This window comes from Culex quinquefasciatus, chromosome 2 (genome assembly GCF_015732765.1).
Source record: "Culex quinquefasciatus strain JHB chromosome 2, VPISU_Cqui_1.0_pri_paternal, whole genome shotgun sequence".
Lineage (NCBI taxonomy): Eukaryota > Metazoa > Arthropoda > Insecta > Diptera > Culicidae > Culex > Culex quinquefasciatus.
The window spans coordinates 203,690,401-203,713,432 of NC_051862.1; the positions used below are offsets into that span (position 1 = coordinate 203,690,401).

The 23,032-nt window shown below is 40.7% G+C and overlaps 3 protein-coding genes across 7 annotated transcripts; 2 read left to right on the forward strand and 1 right to left on the reverse strand.

Annotated features, from left to right (window-relative positions):
- The first annotated feature begins 16 nt into the window (after nt 1–16).
- On the forward strand, nt 17–2,065 carry LOC6038880 (probable tRNA (guanine(26)-N(2))-dimethyltransferase). The gene is made up of 3 exons (XM_001848527.2): nt 17–520; nt 583–1,662; nt 1,723–2,065. The coding sequence occupies exons 1-3, from the start codon at nt 99–101 to the stop codon at nt 1,859–1,861; spliced, it is 1,641 nt and encodes a 546-aa protein (XP_001848579.2). The 5' UTR covers nt 17–98; the 3' UTR covers nt 1,862–2,065.
- Nucleotides 2,063–11,905, forward strand: LOC6038879 (protein C1orf194). Its single transcript, XM_001848526.2, has 2 exons — nt 2,063–2,318; nt 11,537–11,905. The coding sequence occupies exons 1-2, from the start codon at nt 2,095–2,097 to the stop codon at nt 11,847–11,849; spliced, it is 537 nt and encodes a 178-aa protein (XP_001848578.1). The 5' UTR covers nt 2,063–2,094; the 3' UTR covers nt 11,850–11,905.
- Nucleotides 11,888–23,032, reverse strand: LOC6038877 (serine/arginine-rich splicing factor 2). Of its 5 annotated transcripts, XR_005277916.1 has the most exons (5): nt 22,786–23,032; nt 21,819–22,354; nt 21,525–21,754; nt 12,356–13,309; nt 11,888–12,292 (listed from the first exon to the last, which is right to left on the reverse strand). XR_005277916.1 is itself a non-coding variant. In XM_001848524.2 (3 exons), exons 1-2 carry the CDS (start codon nt 22,837–22,839, stop codon nt 21,848–21,850), a joined length of 561 nt encoding a protein of 186 aa, XP_001848576.2. In that variant the 5' UTR covers nt 22,840–23,032; the 3' UTR covers nt 21,477–21,754; nt 21,819–21,847. The 5 variants fall into 5 exon arrangements, 1 of the variants encoding a protein (XP_001848576.2); XR_005277917.1 differs by lacking the exon at nt 12,356–13,309 and having other exon boundaries at nt 11,888–12,173; XR_005277918.1 differs by lacking the exon at nt 12,356–13,309 and having other exon boundaries at nt 11,888–12,187.

Sequence of the window (23,032 nt, forward strand, 5' to 3'; positions counted from 1 at the left end):
AATCCACCTCCAAACGTCAACTCCGCATCGTCGCGCGTGGTTCTGTTTACGTTTCTTCAACAACCAAATCCCACCCACCGGTTGTGTTCCGCTGAACCATGGCCGAGCCCGTCGAAAAGCTAAAGACCATCCGGGAGGGAAGTGCGGAAATCCTCGTTGCGGAGCACGTCTTCTACAACCCCGTGCAGGAGTTCAACCGCGATCTGAGCATTTGCGTGTTGGCCACCTTTTCGCGCGTGTGGCAACGGGAAAGGGCCGAGGCGCGCCGCAAGAAGGCCAAGGATGGACCGGTGGAGGAGGCTGTGGAACTCGTGGCCGGTCAGCGGTGTGATCAGGGGTTGAGGATTTTGGAGGCGCTTTCGGCGACGGGACTGAGGAGTGTTCGGTACGCGAACGAGATTCCCGGCGTGAAGGAGATCGTCGCGAACGATCTGTCCAAATCGGCGGTGGAGTCCATCGAGAACAGCGTGCGGCACAACAAGCTGGAACATTTGATAACGCCGAGTTTTAACGATGCGATGTAGGTGGTTTGATTGTTGGAGAATCTTTAAACAATACTAGTTTTAAATTATTTCTCTCCAGGACCTTGATGTACACCTCGACCCACCCGGACAAGCGCTTCACCGCGATCGACCTGGACCCGTACGGCCACCCGACGCGCTTCCTCGACGGCGCCGTCCAATCCATCGAGGACGGCGGTCTGCTGCTGATCACGGCCACCGACATGGCGGTCCTGGCCGGCAATTCCCCCGAGGCGTGCTACGTCAAGTACGGATCGGTTCCGCTCAAGACCAAGGCCTGTCACGAGATGGCGCTGCGCATTTTGCTGCGATGTATTGAAAGTACGGCGACCCGTTACGGACGGTACATGGTTCCGCTGTTGAGCATTTCGGCGGACTTCTACATCCGGGTGTTTGTGCGGATCTTCACCGGACAGTACGCGTGCAAGAAGAGCAGCAGCAAGCAGTCCATGGTGTTTCAGTGCACCGGATGCGAGACGTTTACGCTGCAACCGCTGGGCATTTTGAAGCCCAATCCGACCGAGCAGAACCCGGGCCAGATCAAGTTTGGAACGCCAACGGGACCGTTCGTTTCGGCGCGGTGTCAACACTGCAACCATCAGCACCACATGGGCGGTCCGATTTGGTCGGATGCGCTGTACGACGTGGAGTTCCTCAAGGAGCTCCTCCAAACGGTTGAACTGGAGCAGTTCAAGAAGCTGACGACGATCCGACGGATCTACGGAACACTGTCCGTAGTCCGGGAGGAACTGCACGACGTTCCGCTGTACTACGCGCTGGACCGACTCTGCGGCATACTTCACATGGAGGTGGTCCCCATGATGAAACTCCGCTCGGCACTTCTTCACGCGGGTTACCGCGTGTCCTACTCCCACGCTAGCAAGACCTCCATCAAGACGAACGCTCCGGTTGACGTCCTGTGGGACATTCTACGCTGTTGGGCCAAGAAGCACCCAGTCAAGAAGGAACGCCTCATTGAAGGAACGCCAGTCGCGGCAATACTCGCAAAGGAACCCGAGAAGGAGTACAACCTGGAGGACCTTCACGCTGACGCGAACCCACCAAGCAGGAAGGAATCGCTCAGCAGATTCCCGGAGAACCCGGCGGCCCACTGGGGACCGGGAACGCGTGCTACCTTAATGTAAGTATAACTCATTTCTCCACCAAGAACCCTTTTTGTAACACCGAATTCGTCTCTCAGGGTCAGCGACAACAAGATGCTCAAGAGCGTCCAGAACCAGAACAAGCGGCGAAAGGGTCAAAACAAGCAAAAACCTGCGGCGGCGGCAGCCGCCAAGGACCCGATTCGGAATCGCCCGAGCGAAAGCACGCCAAAGTAGAGCAGAATGGGAGCGAGGTCAAGGAATGAAAGGTTGCGCGCGCCACGTTGTCATGGGGCAACAATCGATCAAGCATTCATTGGGTTTTATTCGCACAGTGTCAAACAATTTCTGGCAAATTCTGTTACAGCCCGGTCGCTGCTCGCGTCAAGCGCGTTGAGACTTCTGAAAAATTAAGTTTAATAAAAAGAATAATTTCAAAAAGCCAATCTTTTAGCAAGTTTTGTGAAATCATGAAGTGCGACGGTCAGAATGGTGGCACCGCCATCAAGCGCGAACGCAACGAGGACCACATTCCGAACATCGATGCGGAGGGTTGCTACCTGAAGGAGCTGCCGGAACCGCCGGCGACGCACCCCAGTGTGCGCTGGTCCAGCGGGCTGAGCTCGAACGAGCGGGTGTTTTTCCACCAAACGCTGAGCTCGGCGCGAAGGGCGGCCAATTTCGTTACCGTGGGGTAAGTTTGTGCATTTCCCAAAGGCGGACTTTAGCAGGTAGGTACGTGAAGCTGGGTTTGGGGCTAAGTTTTTAATTTTAATTGTTTTTTTCGGCTATAATTAAAAATTTTGTAGTAAGATAAACTAAAAGTTTACATTTTGCTTTTATTTTATTTTTGGTCAAGATGTGAAAAAAAATATAAAATGTGTAAAAAAAAGTCGAGTTTGTACCCCTGTTAAAGTACGGTATGAAGATCGGAAGGAACGCGGTCATCTAAAGTTGCGCATTCTTTTCAAACCCCAAGAAACAGTTCTTATGAGATTCAGTTCGGTTTGAGCGCGCTTGTTTCTCTTGAAAGAAAAAAAAGAATTAAATATTAAAAATCAAAAGGCTTAAATTTAAAAAAGAAAACGAGCACCAAAAATTCTTAAATGTATTTAAAAAAATTCAAAACTCTAAGATACTAAAATTTTCCAAATCCTGAGATCTGAAAAATAAAATACAGTTCGTACTCAATTATCCTCACTCTGAAAAATAGAAACACGATTATTATACATTATTTTCTTCACAAAAAATGTCTTGCATAAAAAAAATCTCCAGAGTTATCAGATTTTCTTCAATCATAGATGGTGACAAAACTGGTTCAAGATAAGAATTTTGCAGTTTTTCATTTTGTAATCTGCCGTTCTACGCATAATTGTCTCATGTCATTTTTGGACGATTTCATTTTTAAGCTTCATTTTGCCTTCCTCACTGAGGTAAGGCTATAATCCTGCTCTAAAAATGTACTTCGTATAAAAACGTCGTAGACCCACCTTCATGTATACATATCGACTCAGAATCGAAAACTGAACAAATGTCTGTGTGTATGTGTGTGTGTATGTATGTATGTGACCAACAAACTAGCTCATGTTTCTCGGCACTGGCTGAACCGATTTGACCCGAACTTGTTGCATTCGACTTGGTTTAGGGTCCCATAGATCGAGTTTTATACAGATTGAAGTTTCGATAAGTAGTTCAAAAGTTATGTATAAAAATGTGTTTTCACATATATTTGGATCTCACTTAACTGTATGTAAACTATGTCCGGGTCCATCATCCGACCCATCGTTTGTTAGGTTATCATAAGACCTTTCCAACGAGCCCAAAACATTGAAGATCTGGCAACCCTGTCTCGAGATATGGCTCCTTAAGTGATATTGATGTACTTTTTTGAAGCCGGATCTCACCTAAATGTATGTAAACTATGTCCGGATCCACCATCCGACCTATTGTCGGTTAGGTTATCAAAATACCTTTCCAACGAGTGCAAAACATTGAAGATCTGGCAACCCTGTCTCGAGATATGGCCACTTAAGTGATATTGATGCACTTTTTTGAAAGTGGATCTCACTTAAATGTATGTAAACTATGTCCGGCTCCACTATCCGACCTGACGTTGGTTAAGTTATCAAAAGACCTTTCCAACGAGTCCAAAACATTGAAGATCTGGCAACCCTGTCTCGAGATATTGCCTCTTAAGTGATATTGATGTACTTTTTTGAAGCCGGATCTCACTTAAATGTATGTAAACTATGTCCGGATCCACCATCCGACCTATTGTCGGTTAATTTATCAAAAGACCTTTGCAATGAGTCCAAAACATTGAAGATCTGGCAACCCTGTCTCGAGATATGGCTCCTTAAGTGATATTGATGTACTTTTTTGAAGCCGGATCTCACCTAAATGTATGTAAACTATGTCCGGATCCACCATCCGACCTATTGTCGGTTAATTTATCAAAAGACCTTTCCAATGAGTCCAAAACATTGAAGATCTGGCAACCCTGTCTCGAGATATGGCCACTTAAGTGACATTTATGTACTTTTCTGAAGCCGGATCTCACTTAAATGTATGTAAACTATGTCCGGATCCACCATCCAACCCATTGTTGGTTAGGTTATCAAAAAACCTTTCCAACGAGCCCAAAACATTGAAGATCTGGCAACCCTGTTTCGAGATATGGCCACTTGAGTGATATCGATGTACTTTTTGGAAGCCGGATCTAAAAAATAGATGAAACTTGTGTACAGCCATTGTTGTGAGGAAGGCTCCAACCACATAGGTGGATTAAGTTAGTTTTTCGTATACTTTCAGAAAAACACATAAAATCTAGTACTTTGTTCAGAAAATCATTGAAAACAACACCAAGTCTGTTTGTCCCTTCTCCACATAATTGTCCCACCAAGTATTTTCTGTCGCGAAATCAGTTTTCTTGTTTACCTGCAAGAGGATTACAAATAAGGGTGAAACAATGTTAACCGGGGTGATTAGAGACATATACGGCGAATAGGGACCGACGGGACAATTATGCGTAGAAACACAGAATTGGATCGAAAAATTTCCACCGCGTTTTTCTCAGTTGCCCTTTTTTGAACATGGGACAATTATGCGTAGAACGGCAGTAATAGGATTAGAACATAAGAGTTCTGTAGTTCTTATTTTTAGGTCCAAAATATAAGATTTTAAGAATTTTCATGATTGTTTTAATTTGGTTTTATTTTTGTTTAATTTCGATTTTTTAATTTTTCACTTTTGAAATTTTTGAATTTTTAAATTCCTAAATTTGTGGAGTTTTGAATTTTATGTTTTTAATAGAAAATTCAAGATATTTCAAATTTTTTAAAATTATTGAAGCTAAATTTTTACATTTTTAAATCTAGTGAAAACCAAAAATGTTTTGATTTTTTGAAATTCTGAAAAGAAGTATTTGTAATGATGGAGCTTTGATTTGTATTTTTCCCCGAACAATGTTAAAATTTGGAAAAAAAATTATTTTTATCCCATTCTATACCTTCGGAAAAAGTTTGAAAATTTCAAATGATTTCAAAACTGAAAGAATTCAGTATGAAATAAACACTGAATAAGGTTATAAAACATTACTCAAAATTCAAAAGACATTAAATTTTCAGAGTCGGTAAGCAGGTGTTGAAAAATGAGTTGAGAGCAGAGCTGAAAATGTCAGGGGGTCCTGACGCGAAAATCGGCGACGCATACACGATTTTTTCAGATCCATTCACTGAACCGCAAAACCGTGACATAAACAAACCCGACTCAGTCGTGAGTGCCCTAGCTCACTGAGCAGCTGCAATGCGAGGCAGTAGTCGACCAACGCTCATTCGACGTTGCACGCACACACATAAAGAAACAAGTTTTTACACAAAAAAGTTGGTATTTATGCGTGGAAATGTAATTTTGAAAATAAGTTATGGCTGTTTTAAGTGTTTTGCACAGTCTAGAACCATTCAATTGTTTAAAAATAGTCAAAATAGTGTTTAGAGAGGATTTTACGAGTCAGTCATACGACACGAATTGAGTGAGTGTAGCTCATTTTTTCACGTCTCTCATTCTCCAGCAGCCGACCGGCACGAGTCAGGCGGCAGTGGTTGAACGGACACAGTAGGCTTACAGTCATTTCCTAGCAGTGAACTGACATTTTGGTTTGCTTCAAGTGTACGCTGGTTTGGAAACATTTTGCAGGCCTGGTTGAGAGTACACTCAACCACCGGTGGTTGGTCACTTTTTCGTTTGACACTTTTTTAGTTTGTACCCCGTTGGTTGGTCAAAGTCAAACAAAAAGTGACGAACTGTCACATTTTACACGGCGCTCACGCACACTATCAAAACAAACGTTTCGTAGTGTGTGTGAACTCCGTGTAAAAGGAGTGTCAAACTAAAAAGTGACCCCGTTCGTTTGACAACAGTTAAAAATATCTCTTCATTATTTTCATTTTTCGACGTTTCATATTGAGATAATACAAACATACATTTTTCGCAATTCGCAATTTTCAGTGTAAGAACGGGCCTTGACCGATCTTATGCACTAGGTTCCCGACGAACACGCACTGCCCTTACACCTACATCTCACCCTTGCTCTGAGTCAGTACGAGCAACACTCTAGAACACGCTTTGAGTGTTCGTGCCAGGCATGCACACCTTCTTTTCCGGTTAAGCATTTTAACACGGCCGGGGTGGTACATTACGTAGGGTTTGATGTAAGTATAAGCGCCTAACCATTTATAGTGTGCCTATTAAATTTCATTAAAGCAAAAACTGTTATATTTTTAGTTTGAGTTCAAAAACTAATTGTTATTACTGTGTATTGTTTTCTCCTGAAATCTTCCTATTGTTGAGTCGTATTTACTGCCGTTCTACGCATAATTGTCCCATGTTCAAAAAAGTGGAACTGAGAAAACCGCGATTGAAATTTTTCGACCGATTTCTGTGTTTCTACGCATAATTGTCCCGTGGGTTCCTATTCGCCCTATGTGTCCCTAATCGCCCCAGTTATCAGTTTATCACCTTTATTTGTGATTCTCTTGCTAAACAACAGGTAAACAAGACATAATTCTTAGTATAACTAATGATTCCGTGTAAGAAAATACTTGGTGGGACAATTATGCGTAGAAGTTTAACGATGGGACAAACAGACTTGGTGTTGTTTTTAATGAGTTTCCGAACAAACTACCAGATTTTATGTGTTTTTCTTAAAGTGCACATCAAACTAGACTTAAAAATGTCATAAAGTCAAAATCGTCCAAAACTGACATGGGACAATTATGCGTAGAACGGCAGTTTATATGTTGCTATTTCTTTTGTCGCGGTGTTTTGTTACAATTTTTGGTCCTAAGCATGTTATAAAGTTTACCAAAAATACAATAGTAATATTTGTATTAATCCCTTAACCATTCCATAAATTGAGTAAGGGCTCAAACCTCACTTGTTTGAAAAAAGGGTGAAGATTGAAAACAATTGACAGTAAAAGAGAATTTATTTTATAAAAATCAAGTATCAATAGTAAGAGAATGATGAGCGTATTTTGAAGAATAAATATGAGAAGCTAGATGTATTAGATGTAATATTAGACAATAGTTAATAAATAGAGATACAAAACAAGCTTAGATTATAGTAATGATAATTTATAGGACAGATAAAGAATTATTCAAATAAATAAATTCGCAATAAAATCAAAAAAGATTAGGCGAATGATAAATAGACTTGATATTACTAGTACATTAAGGAAAAGTATAATTTTAAGGAAAAAAACAAAACAAAGTTTGTTACAGCAGTATCAATTGATAGAAAAGAGTAGAAAAGCTTTGAGAGATAAGAAAATCAAAAGTTACATACTTTACTTTTACTGCTCGTAACTTCGAGAATCAAAAGTTAGTAAAATTAAAAATCAAATGTTGGATATTAAATAGAAGAAGCAGTGAAGAATTGGGAATCAGAAGACCAAAATAAAAATAGGAGTTAGGTGGTAGCTGAGAATGAAGAGAAGAGAAACCCCGTTGTGCGATGTTTCAGGTACATCCACAGCAGTTGACTCAACATACTGCGAATCAAAACAATACCGTCTACAATCACAAATTACTTCCCTTTCCCACATTGTCGCGCCCCTTTCTTTTAGCCGTCTCGACCCTGACCCGCGGTGGTCAAAGGTTTACGATCCGTTTCCACAGGCCACCAGCTAGGTCATCATGAAAACCAAGCCAACGTGGAGGTAAGAAAATAGGACACTCGCAAGGAACCAGAGCTATACTGTTCTGATCAAGATAGTTCGGATGATCTAACAGAACTACGGATGTAGTTATTTACGCTCCTTCCAGGATGTTCCTTACGTGGACGTCAACCGAAGAGCACGCAACAAGGTCAGTGCCATTGCATGCTCTTAATACCTTCTAGATATACCCTTCACGTTTACATATCAGGTATGAATATATTTTTTCATAAACTTATTTTCAAAGTATTTACAAAGTAAATATGAGGAAGGAACCAACCACCTAATGGTGGATAAAGAAACGTTTTTTCATTCATAAACTTATTTTTATTAGGTCCTTTTCGGTGCTGGGATCTGGTTTGGACCGAGTCGGCTTTAGAAATTAAATCAAATTACATGGAGTTTTGAGTTCCTTCCGGTCTCCATGTTAGCCTTTGGACAAGGGGAGACTGTTAAGAGTTGTTCTTTTGAAACAGCTTCGAACACATCTGCCGGATTACTTCGAGTTCCTGCTGAAGATATTTTGTAGACGATTTTTTTGTAACACTAGCGTATGCAGGCCAAGGATTGATACCTAAGAGCATGCAATGGCACTGGCCTTGTTGCGTGCTCTTCGGTTGACGTCCACGTAAGGAACATCCTGGAAGGAGCGTAACTTACTACATCCGTAGTTCTGTTAGATCATCCGAATTATCTTAATCAGAACAGTATAGCTCTGGTTCCTTGCGAGTGTCCTATTTTCTTACCTCCACGTTGGCTTGGTATTCGTGATGACCTAGCTGGTGGCCTGTGGAAACGGATCGTAAACCTTTGACCACCGCGGGTCAGAGTCGAGACGGCTAAAAGAAAGGGCGCGACAATGTGGGAAAGGGAAGTAATTTGTGATTGTAGACGGTATTGTTTTGATTCGCAGTATGTTGAGTCAACTGCTGTGGATGTACCTGAAACATCGCACAACGGGGTTTCTCCTCTCTTCATTCTCAGCTACCACCTATCTCCTATTTTTATTTTGCTCTTCTGATTCCCAATTCTTCACTGATTCTTCTATTTAATATCAATCATTTGATTTTGATTTTACTAACTTTTGATTCTCTTATCTCTCAAAGCTTTTCCAATCTTTTTTACCAATTAATATTGCTGTAACAAACTTTGTTTTTTTTTTTCCTTAAAAATATACTTTTCCTTAATGTACTAGTAATATCAAGTCTATTTATCATTCGCCTAATCTTTTTTGATTTTATTGCGAATTTATTTATTTGAATAATTCTTTATCTGTCCTATAAATTATCATTACTATAATTTAAGCTTATTTTGTATCTCTATTTATTAACTATTGTCTAATTTTACATCTAATACATCTAGCTTCTCATTTTTATTCTTCAAAATACGCTCATCATTCTCTTACTATTGATACTTGATTTTTATCTCTTTTACTCTCAATTGTTTTCAAACTTCACCCTTTTTTTCAAACAAGTGAGGTTTGAGCCCTTACTAGAGCGTCCAATTTCCCGGGGTTATAAATTTCCCGGGAAACGGGAAATTTTTAACCAATTTCCCGAGAAATCCCGGGAATTCCCGGGAAATTTAAATTTTTTGAAAATTGTTTTGATCTTGGTTCTGCTGCAACTTAGTTGTTTAGAAAAGCGACTGAAAGGCTAAAACAAGTGTGAAGATCAATTAACAGCTTAACTGCATGTAAAAAAACATAAAACTGCAAGAAAATGTTATCTTTTTCTTATTTTATAAGTTCCAATAGTACAATAAATCAAAAATAATGTCATTTTTTAATCAAGGTAATTAGACAGTGAGTAGTAGAACAGCATCTATTTCCGTCGTACCTCTTATGTTGGCAGGTCAGCACTTTGACGTTCAATAGAGAAATAGAGTGATGAATAGCTCAATAAGAAGTGAGCAAGCAAGTTACTTTTAAAAGTTTTGCAAAATTAGTTGTTTAAATAGAAAAAAAAAATATCAAATTGGATGGAGTTAGGAGCGAGTGCTTAACCTGCAAAACCTACGAGAATTTCACCTAAAATGAATCCACACTCCACAATCATACAAATTATTTTCTTGCCTCTGTGACCAGTAAAAGAGAGCATGGTTTGATACAAAAAGTTGGAAAAAAACATGCAGAAATTATGTTTTTCATGACAAATAACTTTTCTAAAAAAAGTCATAATGGTTTCAGTTCTTGGACAACATGGCAAAGCAAAAATCAAACTTCTCTTGTTTGTTTTACTTCAAACAACTCAATGTTTTCAAATATTTGAAATTAACATCATGTCACAATCAGTCTTACATGTTTTGATATTTAACCTTCTAACACCCATTGTGACACCAGTGCTCCATTTTTCTTTACTACATATTGTAATTTTTGTATAAGGCTAGTACGCTGATCGGAAGGAAAGGGGTCAAGAAATGGCTTTACGAACAGCAGAACAAAGGAGAGGGAGCGATTTCTTGGGGCTTTTTTTCACCCTCTCTGGCTTGCTTTAGCTGCCGCTGCTGCCCATTTGATTTTTTCTTGACCGGTTCCTTCCGAAGTGCGTATACCGCTATACCAGGTATTTAACGATTTAAATAATTCTTCTTGCACAAAACTATTTCAAAAATATTAGGATACCAATTAAATTTTCAACTCATTAGATCATGGTAAACAAAAAAACGTAAAAATTCTCAAATTAATATATTTTTTATGAAGTAACTCCAAATATTATTGAAAAGGCTTACTTAATTTTCCCGTGGCTTCAAAATTAATATTATCAGATATCAAAGTGTCTGATAATCTGATCAATTGTATATGAGCTATAAAATAAATTTAATTGAACAAAATCATCTTCATTTTTTTCTCTGAGCATCTAAAAAATGTTCCAAAAGTATAGAAAATGTGTACTTTAGCTTGAATTTCGGGAATTCCCGTGAAATTTACAAATTTCCCGGGAAACGGGAAATATATTTTTTCGGGAAATCCCGGGAATTCCCGGGAAATTTTTTCCCGGGACGGGAAATTGGACGCTCTAGCCCTTACTCAATTTATGGAATGGTTAAAGGATTAACACAAATATTACTATTGTATTTTTGGTAAACTTTTATAACATGCTTAGGACCAAAAATTGTAACAAAACACCGCGACAAAAGAAATAGCAACAGATAAACAGACTCAACAATACGGAAGATTTCAGGAGAAAACAATACACAGTAAATAACAATAAGTTTTTGAATTCAAACTAAAAATAAAACAGTTTTTGCTTTAATGAAAGTTGATAGGCACACTATAAATGGTTAGGCGCTTATACTTACATCAAACCCTACTTAATGTACCACCCCCGGCCGAGTTAAAATGCGTAACCGGAATAGAAGGTGTGCATGCCTGGCACGAACACTCAAAGCGTGTTCTAGCGTGCTGCTCGTACTGACTCAGAGCAAGGGTGAGATGTAGGTGTAAGGGCAGTGCGTGTTCGTCGGGAACCTAGTGCATAAGATCGGTCAAGGCCCGTTCTTACACTGAAAATTGCGAAATTGCGAATTGCGATTTTTTTGTAACACTAGCGTAAAGTAAATTTCTTTAGACCGTTTGCTGAATTACTCAGACCAACGTAGATATTGCAGGAGTAGAGAAAGTCAGTATTGTTTTTTTTTTCATTCTTTTAATTCAAATCAAAAGTGATTTAGAGTCCAATTCTTCCTTCCTCCTGCAGTCCCATTCCGCGCGACTCGCTGGACATCAACCTGGCCTCGCAGTACAACCACTCGGAGGAGCTGTTCAAGGGCAAGAACGACGTCGTGCTGCAGGAAGAGACGCTCGGCCGTGGAACGTTTCGCCGGTTGCGCAACACGCGTGATCTGAGCCCGGAGAAGATTATCCCGCTGAAGCACCCGCTCAAGATCGGTGGCCTGCAGGAGAAGGCCTCGCCGTACACGGTCAAGCTGATGAACACCGGGCCGCACACTCCGCTGACGAACCCGGGCTACTCGCGGCAGACCGGGGACGGAAACTTTTTCAACTACTAGAGAGGACTTGTTTCTTTCGAATAAATTGAGATGCTTTCTTTTTTTTGGAATTTAAAGTACCGTTTATTTCTCTGGCTTTATTCAATCGTACAGTTAAGAAGGGGGTTTGGTTTTCTATGGACTTCCATAGCTTAAAAATGTTTGTTTTGTTGGGTTTTAATGCAGTTTTCAAATTCAAGAGTAAAATAGCAGGGGTTGTTCACCTTTGATCTTCAAAGTGTGTGTGGACTTACCGGCGACGACTTCCTGTGTGCGACGACGGTGAGGTTGAACGACGGCAGCGACCTGGCATCAACGGGGCTCCTCTCTCTCTCTCATTCTTATCTGAAAGTATAAAACTAGTCTATGTTGGAAACTGGTCTGGAAACGGCGTGCAAACAGGAAACGCGCGGCTCTTAACGGCTAACAGGGGTAAAACTGGTCTCTGTGACTGTCTGTGTGACCTAGAACGAGAAAGTTTGCGGCTTGGGCGTGCCCTCGCGGAACTTGCTTTGCTTCTCCTTCACCTTCGCTCCCGTTTAATCCCACCTCTTTCAGCTAGCGCGCGTCGCCACTGCGTCCGCCAACTCTCCAAATCTCTCCTCGCCAAAATCTCAAGTCTGGCTCAGCTCAGCTCTCAGCACTGCACCACATTCTCTGTCTCTCCCTTTCTGAATTTCTCTCTTTCTCTCCCTGCCGGTGTTTGGTGCACCGCGCCATCCGTACAGACATGCAAAAATACTTAGGAGCAAATGAGTTTTACACAAAAAACAAAAAACGTAAAAAGGCGGATCAATTCAGATTGATTTGAGTGTCCTTTTCGGGACCATGCAAATCAACTTGGAATTTCCTAGAGAACGCTGTAACTAGGAACGTATTGTCTCTAGTTGTAGCATTCTCTAGGACGATCCAACAAAAAATAAAAATAACGAAAGCAAACAACAGGAGAGCACACTAGAAAAGTTGCGTTTTAAAGAGAGAAAAAAGAAGAGGAAAAGAAAAAGAAAGAGAGAAAGAACATTTCTGCAGCGTGCCGCAATCCGCCGCCACCGAACTCCGAGTGCGCGCAGGAATTGAAGCGAAGCCTCGGGACAGCCAACCAGCTAGGCACAGCGCAGCCGGAACCGGTTTTCCGGAACAAATCGGCCACAACCGGCTCCTGAAGTTCTCTCCTAAACTCTCACAGATGTTGCAACAACAGCAAACAGCAAAGTCAGATTTTTTTTTTGTTTGGAAGGAGAGCAGCAAACCGCAAAAAGTCGCCAGCCGCGGCACCCCCCGAAACTCAGCGGCGCAGGTTCTTTGGTCCGCAACACAGCCCAGCCAAAGGGTCACACCACACCACACCAACTCTCTCAGTCTCAGTTAATTTCTCTCTCGCTCTCAGGTGTGATCGCGAACGGTCAGGACTCTTGATCTTGCTTTTACAGGCGCAACAGCAGCAGCAGTATTCAATGAACCAGCGTGCAACCGCATTTGCCCTGTGTGATTGGAGTATAGTTTGCGGTTTTAAAACAATTGTAGTGTAAATTTGAGCTCGGAAACTAAAGAGAAAAAAAGCGGACTTCGATTTTTTTATTGTACATTTCTCGGAAGGGGTTCAACTAACTACTGAATTGGTTGTTTAACTTAGTTACTGAACTTGCGACTGCCAAATTTTTCGATTTTTTCATGCAAAACAATGTGAATGGGCCAAACACAAAGTGTCGGTCATACAGTCAATGCTAATAATATATACATCTTTCCCTGTTCCTAAGGGGAACGCCCTTGAGGAGTATCGTGGCCGGCAATGATAACGTCGTATCGTATACCTTAAGTGTCTAGATAAGCTTGTGACGATACACTATCTTCCCATTACTAAGCAATCGAATAAAGAATTTAAACAATCACCAGTTGTGTTGATTCCAGCCGGGGATTGAATTCCCCGGTCATAACAACAGTCAATGCTGCTCGCGTAAACTGTTGATAACATTACTCGTAAAAAAAATCAAAAGGCAATCAAAAGGTCATATCACCATGAGAAATCCATGGTGTATGGACCTTTGGAAACTCGACAACGATATTTGAATGCTCACACAAAGCGCCTGCCATGATCGTCGTTTCGACCGTCAGTGAACGCACACGAAGTTGAAACGAACGAATTCGATCTAGGCACTCAGCCTGACACGACACTTGAGCAATTCTCTACCAAAACCGGAAATGGATTTTATTTGTATTTTTTGATTTGGCTCAAACTTTGTGGGGGCCTTCCCTATGACGAAATAAACTATTTTGTGTGATTGGTTCAAGAATACAAGTCTCCATATAATTTTGGCTACTGTCCAAAAAAATGGTATGTAAATATTCAAACAGCTGTAACTTTGAGAGAATTTTCTGATCAATTTGGTGTCTTCGGCAAAGTTGTAGGTATTGTTGAGGATTTTTGAGAAAAAATAGGTACACGGAAAAAAAATTTGCAGATTTTTTAATCAACTTTTTTTTACTAAAACTCAATTTCCCAAAATACGTATTGTTTGATTTTCAAGATTTTTTGATATGTTTTAGGGGACAAAAATCCGCAACTTTTGAGCCATAGAGAAACATGGTCAAAAAATCTGCCGCCAAGTTATGAATTTTTGAAAAAATAGTGATTTTTGGAAAAAATCCAAGTTTCATGCAAAAACAAGTTTGACATTATTTTTTTAATGCAAAATTGAATTTGCAATCGAAAAGTATTTTACAGATTTTTTGATAAAGGGCTCCGTTTTCAAGATATAGCCACCGAAAGTTTGATTTTAGCGAAATATTTGCAGTTTTTCCATGAGTGACCGTTTCTAAAATTTTTTTTTTCATAAGTTCAGAAAATTTGCTATAAAATTGTTTAAGAGACATTGAAGATTGGACCTAGGGTTGCTGAGATAGAGCCGCTAGAAAAAGAAACACGAAAATTGAAGTTTTCTTAATCTCACCAAAACAACCCACCATTTTCTAATGACCATATCTCAGCAACTAATGGTCCGATTTTCAATGCTAATTCATGAAACAATCGTGAAAAAAATATTTTGAATTTTTTTAAATCAAGACTAGCATTTTAAAATGGGCGTAATATTCAATGTTTGGCCCTTTTAAAATGTTAGTCTTGATTTAAAAAATTTCAAAATAATTTCACGAATGTTTCATGAATTAACATTGAAAATCGGACCATTAGTTGCTGAGATATCGTCATTAGAAAATGGTGGGTTATTTTGGTGAGATTAGGAAAACTTCAATTTTCATGTTTCTTTTTCTTAAAGCGGCTCTATCTCAGCAACCTGAGGTCCAATCTTCAATGTCTCTTAGACAATTTTATAGCAAATTTTCTGAACTTCTCAAAAAAAACTATTTTTAGAAATGGTCACTTTTTTTTAAAAATTGAAAAACTGCAAATATTTCGCTTAAATCAAACTTTCGGTGGCTATATCTTGAAAACGGAGGCCTTTATCAAAAAATCTGTAAAGTACTTTTCGATTGCAAATTCAATTTTGCATTAAAAAATAATGTCTAACTTGTTTTTGCATGAAACTTCGATTTTTTCTAAAAATCACTATTTTTTCAAAAATTCATAACTCGGCGGCAGATTTTTTGACCATGTTTCTCTATGGCTCAAAATTTGCGGATTTTTGTCCCCTAAAACATATCAAAAAATCTCGAAAATCAAAAAATACTTATATTGGGAAATTGAGTTTTAGTAAAAAAAAGTTGATAAAAAATGTGCAAATTTTTTTTCCGTGTACCTATTTTTTTCTCAAAAGTCCTCAACAATCCCTACAACTTTGCCGAAGACACCAAATTGATCAGAAAATTCTCTCAAAGTTACAGCTGTTTGAATATTTACGTACGATTTTTGTATGGACAGCAGCCAAAATTGTATGGAGACTTGTATGGGTGAACCAATGACGCAAAATAGCTTATTTGGTCATAGGGAAGGCCCCCATAAAGTTTAAGTCGCAATTCGCAATTTTCAGTGTAAGAACGGGCCTTGACCGATCTTATGCACTAGGTTCCCGACGAACACGCACTGCCCTTACACCTACATCTCACCCTTGCTCTGAGTCAGTACGAGCAGCACGCTAGAACACGCTTTGAGTGTTCGTGCCAGGCATGCACACCTTCTTTTCCGGTTACGCATTTTAACTCGGCCGGGGTGGTACATTACGTAGGGTTTGATGTAAGTATAAGCGCCTAACCATTTATAGTGTGCCTAACAACTTTCATTAAAGCAAAACTGTTTTATTTTTAGTTTGAATTCAAAAACTAGTTGTTATTTTACTGTGTTTTGTTTTCTCCTGAAATCTTTCCTAGTGTTGAGTCGTGTTTTTATGTTGCTATTTCTTTTGTCGCGGTGTTTTGTTACAATATTTTGGTCCTAAGCATTTTATAAAAGTTTTTCAAAAGTACAATAGTAATATTTGTGTTGATTCTTTGATCATTCCAAAAATTGAGTAAGGGCTCGAACCTCATTTGTTTGAAGAAAAGGGTGAAGATTCAAAACAATGGACAGTGAAAAAAAAAATATATATATATATATACTATTTGAAGAATCAATAGTAAAAGAAAGATAGTAATTGATGAAGTAGATAAAGAAATTAACAACAAAATAAATCGCTGCCAAATTAAGGGAAAACAGACAGTTAGTTACAGCAGCATCAATTAGTAAATAGAGTGGAAAAACGTTGAGAAATAAGAGAATCAAGAAAATAACAGAATATAGATGGTAGATAGAGAGGCTGGATCCTATTAGAGAACGGACATCTCAAACCAAAAGCACCAATCGAAGCACGAGAACTGTCAAACGGAGGTACCAATCGAGCAAAAGACAAAGGATTTTGCTCGATAGGCACCTCCGTTTGACAGCTCCCGTGCCTCGATCGGCACTTCAGGCTTGAGATGTCCGTTCTCCAATAAGCTCCAGGCTCTCTAATGGTAGATAAAAACGGAAAGAAGAGAAACCCCGTTGTGCGATGTTTCAGGTACATCCACAGCAGTTGACTCAACATACTGCGAATCAAAACAATACCGTCTACAATCACAAATTACTTCCCTTTCCCACATTGTCGCGCCCCTTTCTTTTAGCCGTCTCGACTCTGACCCGCGGTGGTCAAAGGTTTACGATCCGTTTCCACAGGCCACCAGCTAGGTCATCATGAAAACCAAGCCAACGTGGAGGTAAGAAAATAGGACACTCGCAAGGAACCAGAGCTATACTGTTCTGATCAAGATAATTCGGATGATCTAACAGAACTACGGATGTAGTTAGTTACGCTCCTTCCAGGATGTTCCTTACGTGGACGTCAACCGAAGAGCACGCAACAAGGTCAGTGCCATTGCATGCTCTTAGGTATCAATCCTTGGCCTGCAAGGCCCCCATAAAGTTTAAGTCAAATAAAAAATACAAAAAATAAAAATGGTCGAAATCGGCCGATTTCGTAGAGAGTTGCTCACATGCTTTTTCAATTTTTTTTCTCTTTCTTCCTCGTGCGCAGTGAAAGCAATCATTTGAATGCAGTCAGCGCCATTTTTTTTTTTTTTTTTTTTTTTTTTATTAGAGGTACTGGCCTTTTGTTGCCATAATTTGGCCAAGTTTTGAAAAATAATACAATAATAATAATACATTTTATCGACGTAGTTCTACGTCAAACAGTTTGCTTCCAAACTCTTCTTTTTGGCGTGGTTGTTGTTGGTAGTCCAATCAGATGTCCATTATCATTGCGTTGGTCGTTGTCGAGAGTTGGTGATTTGTCGTCGTCGTCGTCGTCCAAGCACGATCTTTTTTCTTCGGGTGCTTGCTTCTCTTCCAACTGCCTCTTTGTTTTGCCTTTCTTTACAACAGTAATAAATCCGTCATTACCATTGTCCTCGTGAGTGTGAGGAACAACGACTTGGGATTGTACTGCTGCTAGATCGGCGATAGGCAAAACAGGGCCAGATGGAGATGGATTTTTTTGTGGTTTCGGCTTCGGTTGCTGTTTTTTAGCCGCCTCGGAGCAGCTTTTCGACACGTGTCGCTGGAATCCACATCGTCGGCACGTGGAAATCTGACCCGTGTGTGTGGCCAAACTGCTAAGGCCGCAAATCGTGACGTACGAGGGAACGGGCTTGGAGATCTTCATTTTTAGCACCCGTACACCATTGGGTACGCCGGCGAAAATGTCTCTCCAAACCTCGTCCCTGATCGTCAAAACTTCACCGTACTGGAGCATTGCTTCGGCGATCTGCATGTTGGACATGTCCGGCGGGAGATCGTGGATCCGAACGTCGACGATGTCATCGTCGACGTAGACCGGAATCGCGATCTTCTTCGTCGGGCTGATCCGGAAGGCGTGCTTGAGGTGATGCTGCACTGCTACTTCGACGGCGGCTGCTGGATCCGCCATCTGGATGAGCACGCAATGGCGAATGTTGTGTAGCTGGATGCTTCTCAAGTCAGTGGGATTTAGTCCCAGACTTTTTTCCACAAACCGCTGCACCATGTCCAGCTTGGGACGCTCTGGGAGGACGCTGAAGTCCACGACGAGCGTATTTTTGCGGACATCACTCATTTCAGAGTCTTCCACAACGCGTTGTTTGTTTGTTCGAGCAACAATAGCGAATTTTTGAACGCGGAGCACAAAGCTACGTCTGGTGCACACGCGAGTACAGAGCCGACTGCAGTCAGCGCCATTAGTAACCACCTTCATGAGGTTAAATTTTATACCGATCAACAAAACAAATGGTGTGCTAGTATGCGTTAGTTTGGCCTAAATAACGCTATGAGCCCAACACAAAATCATCATACTCACACCAGAAATACATTCGCGCTGAGCACGTTCATTTTACTTTCAACCAAAATTTCGATCACTTTCCCCATGACTGCGTTCTATCGGTTGTTGTGACCAACCGCACCGCATGAGGAAGAAAGAGGACTGTCAATGATAAATGCTGACTCTGTAGCTCTGTTAAATTTCGTGCAATGATTGTCCGTGACGGTTTCTTTTTAAAGCATCCAATGTATATAGATTAGATAAGGTAAGGCAGCTGTCCAAAAATATTTGACACAAAAACCGAAGGTAAATGTACAGATTTTAAGAAAAAAATAAAATTTAACTATTTTACCGGCAAATGACACAGGATTTTCGGTACTTTCGTATGACTTAGATGCCCTGCTCTCACTCGTTCGTTTGAATTCCACCGAAATTCGAATCATCTGGCCCATGACTTCGCTCAAATGGTTGCTGTCACCCCACAGAGGCACGGAAGAGAAAAAGACCATTTGTCGTCGTGTCGCCCGGTTGTTTGAATGCTGAGCTCGGCATTCTCTCGAGTCAACTTCGTGAGCATCAACGGTCGATCGAATCAAAATGACGATCATGACCGGTGCGCTGTCAGTGTGAACATTCAACGATGATGACAGTTGACTCCCGAGCGATTTCTTTCGATGACCAATGCTTATTTTTTTCAAGAATTGGTAACAAGCGCTGAGACTGTTTGTTTACACTACGTCTTTGGCCCATTTACATTGTTTTGCTAGATTTGTAATTTTCTTTATTCAAGAAATGACCTACTGTGTACCTTACTTTGAGCGAAAGATATACTTCTCTCGCATTGTGTTTAACTTTTATCATTTAAAGTATTTTATTATATTTTTTATTTGTTGACTTAAAATACGTCTTATTTCGTAAAAAAGCATAAGTGCCATTTCGAAAAAAATGTCCACTTCCCAAACTCAGACGTAAAATGTAAATACCAATATAATTCATAAAAAAAAACTAGTACAGTCCAGCCTCGATTACCCGAAGGGCTTGGCAAAACTTTACGGATAATCGAAAAAGGTTTTTTTTTCGTTATCTGTTTTTTGATTGTATGGGTCATACAATCAAAAAACAGATAACGAAAAAAAAAACCTTTTCGATTATCCGTAAAGTTTTGCCCTTCGGGTAATCGAGGCTGACTGTACTAGTTGATTCAAAATTTAAAATCCAAGATAAAGGCCAAAATGGTGGTGAAGAAATATAGAAAAAATGAATTTAATATGCAATACACCATTAAACTTTTACTGAAATGGGGTCTACAACTCTAATTTAATGTTAAAAGCAAGCAAATTTGTAAAAAAATTGTTCATGATTCGATTATCCGAAGTCCCATACTAACCTTCGAATAATCAACCTTCGGATAATCTAGTCTAAACTTATAGAGTATGAGATTTTTAAAAACCGTATCCAAGTGGTTTATGGATGGTCCCTTACTGCTTTTTACCGATTGAAACGATGCAAAGTTTTGTAATATTTTGAATAAGCTTTGAATTTGCAAGTAAAATGTGCGCTTCCCAAACACCGACGTTAACTTCAAGTACCTGTAATGAATGAATCAGTCTACGGACAATAAGATTCCCTAACATGGACGTGAGCTTCAAGTACCTAGGGGAACGGCATCTAGTTCCAGCGTTGTGTCTCTAATGTTGCCATGTCAGCATTTTGACATTCAATTACAGCTAATTAAAAGCGTTTTCAACTGAAATCAAGTAAAAAATAGCTCAATAAGAAGTGAACAAGCAAGTTTCTATCAAAAGTTTTGCAAAAATTAGTTGTTTAAATAGTGAAAACCAGTAAAGTGGATGGAGTTGGGAGCAAGTGCTTAACCTGCCAAACATACGAGAATTTGCCCTAAAATGCATTACACTGAAACTGTACTTCCCAAAAACAGATGTAAGCTGAATATTTACTCAACGTACGTACTGATAAAAAGTAATTCAACGCATTCAGGTTATATTCCCGGTAATTTTTTATTTGTTTTATAATTTCATTTCAAATAAATTTATTGAAAGAACATGCGCAGAGTTTTTTTTTGAAAAGGTCCAATAAACCAAATTTTCAATTTTTGCTTTTTGGGTGTTTTCGAATACCCCTGACTCAAGGCGGTTCTTTATAGGATTTAAAAAAAACTCTAGATGTTTCAATTTTGTTCTTTTTTGATTTTTTTTTTGAGGGATCAAAATTTAATAAACAAAATTTGCATGTTTTGCTTTTCAAAGCAGCCCGAAATTAAAAAAAGGTTTATTGGACTTCATTAGAAAAAAAAACTAATGCTTTTGTAGAGATTTGGATATTCTATACGCTAAAAACGCATAGGCGAAAAGAAAATTTTAGCAAAATTTGTATTTGTCAAACACTGATTTTAATTAAAAACAGATCTAGAGATTTTTTTTAAAAAAAAAGGTCATATAAACTGTTGTTTTTCATATGTTTATAGGACCTAATAAAAAAAAAACTCGAGATGAAGGATAGTCTTGGGCCCATTTCCATTATTTTGCTTGATTTTAAAAATCTTTATCTAAAGTTATAAAATATTGAATAAATGTTTTGAACTTGTAAGCAGAATGTGCACTTCCCTAACACGAACGTTAACTTCAAGTACCACACAAATAATTACATTTGTTACTGAAACTGAATGTCCATAAATAAAACAATGAAACCCGTGGTAACAGTTCAATAGGACGAATCTGAGTTTGTAAACAAGCAGTCTATCCCCCTCTTACTTTACGTGAACTGTCACATGAGCAAACAGACAAACAGACATCCCCGAGTCGTTTCTAAAGCCTCCCCCATCTCATAAACCAGACCGCGTTCGTTGATCGGATAACTCAAAATAGTGTTGTTGTTCGAAAACTCGGAAAACAAAAGTTTATAAAAAGCTTCAAATTACCTTTTTTTGCCAGATCTGCCTTAATCTTATCGGTCTCAGTTCTCCACACTCACACACAATGCGCGCGCTTCGTCGTCGTTCGCCGCCGTTGAAATATGGATATTAATAATTGTTGTTGTTTTGCTTACAGAAGTGCACTGTAAACACATCATTCGTCATCGTCGTCGTCTTCGTCGGGGTTATATATTATAATTTTGCTGCTGTTGCGTTATTTGGCTGGATCAAAGGTTCTGCGGAAGAAGTGGTCGCGGTTAGCGAGGTTTTGAAGATGGCAACAAGTTGCTGACGACTTACGGTCCTTCCCACAAATGCGAGCACCCGCCTTAGTAGTGGGCGCGGTCAATTGGGCTGCGCGATCGCGAGTCCTTGCCACGGGACGATTTGCTGCCCGAGTGGGACCGGTCACGGCTGCGCGAGTGGCTACGGGAGTAGGACCGGCGGCCACGTCCGCCACCACCGCCTCCTCCGCTGCCACGCTCAAGCGAGCGCGACCGACGACGGGCGCCTCGATCGCGAGATCGGCCCCGTTCGCTGCGACCGCCTCCTCCGCCGTTCCGTCGGCCACCACCGCCGCCGGATCCACGTGCTGGCGACGTTGGCCGTCCGTAGCGGGCCATCTGGACGCGGAGCTCCCTGCCGTCCAACATGCGCCCATCCATGGCGTCGAGCGCGTCCTGGGCGTCACGTTTGTCGTAGAACCGCACGAAGGCGAAGCCGCGGCTCTCGCGGGTGTGCCTGTCCCGGGGAATGTAGATGTCGCCCACCTCGCCGCAGCGCTCGAACACCCGCCGCAGGTCGTCCGGCGTCGTGCGGTACGTCAGGTTGTCGACCTGTGGAAGATTTAGATATCTTTACTGTTTACATCACTTTAATCCAACACTGACATGTTGTGAACATCCCTCGTTATCAAAATTCACTGCCAAATTTAAATCAATGATTTGCGAATGTATTGGTGAAACCGGCTAACACATCCGGAACACACTCACACCATGAAGCTCAAAAGTGAAGCGCTAGCGCTACCTCTCCGGCATCATTTTAAGCAAGTTTTAGGTGAAAAATCCATGTTTTCCCATTAATTTACAGCAAATTTCATCTGCGCAAGCAATTTCCGCCATTAAAATGCACCGAAACCCTTCCAAATCAGCCCAAAATTCCCACAAATGCATGCCCCACTGACCTCCATCTTGGAAAAGTCCCGGAAAGCGAAAAAAAAAGTGAAGCCACTCAAAAAATGGCGCATCGCGCGGCCTGCTTCTCTTACCTTGAGCGAAACCATTCCGTCGATCCTCGGCGGAGGTCGTCCGTAGCTGCTCATTTTGTCGGCGGTATCCAGCACAAAGCACTCGAAAAACGGGGGTTCAGGGGAATCTTGCGGGATTCCTGGGTTTCGGCGAGGCCTTTTTTTTCCTTCTTCAAGCGCGGTTCTTCACACGGGACGGAAAAGCAACAGACGCGGTCCGTGGCTACTCTCCTTCTGACGACGAGGTTGCCAAGTTGAGCGAAGAGTG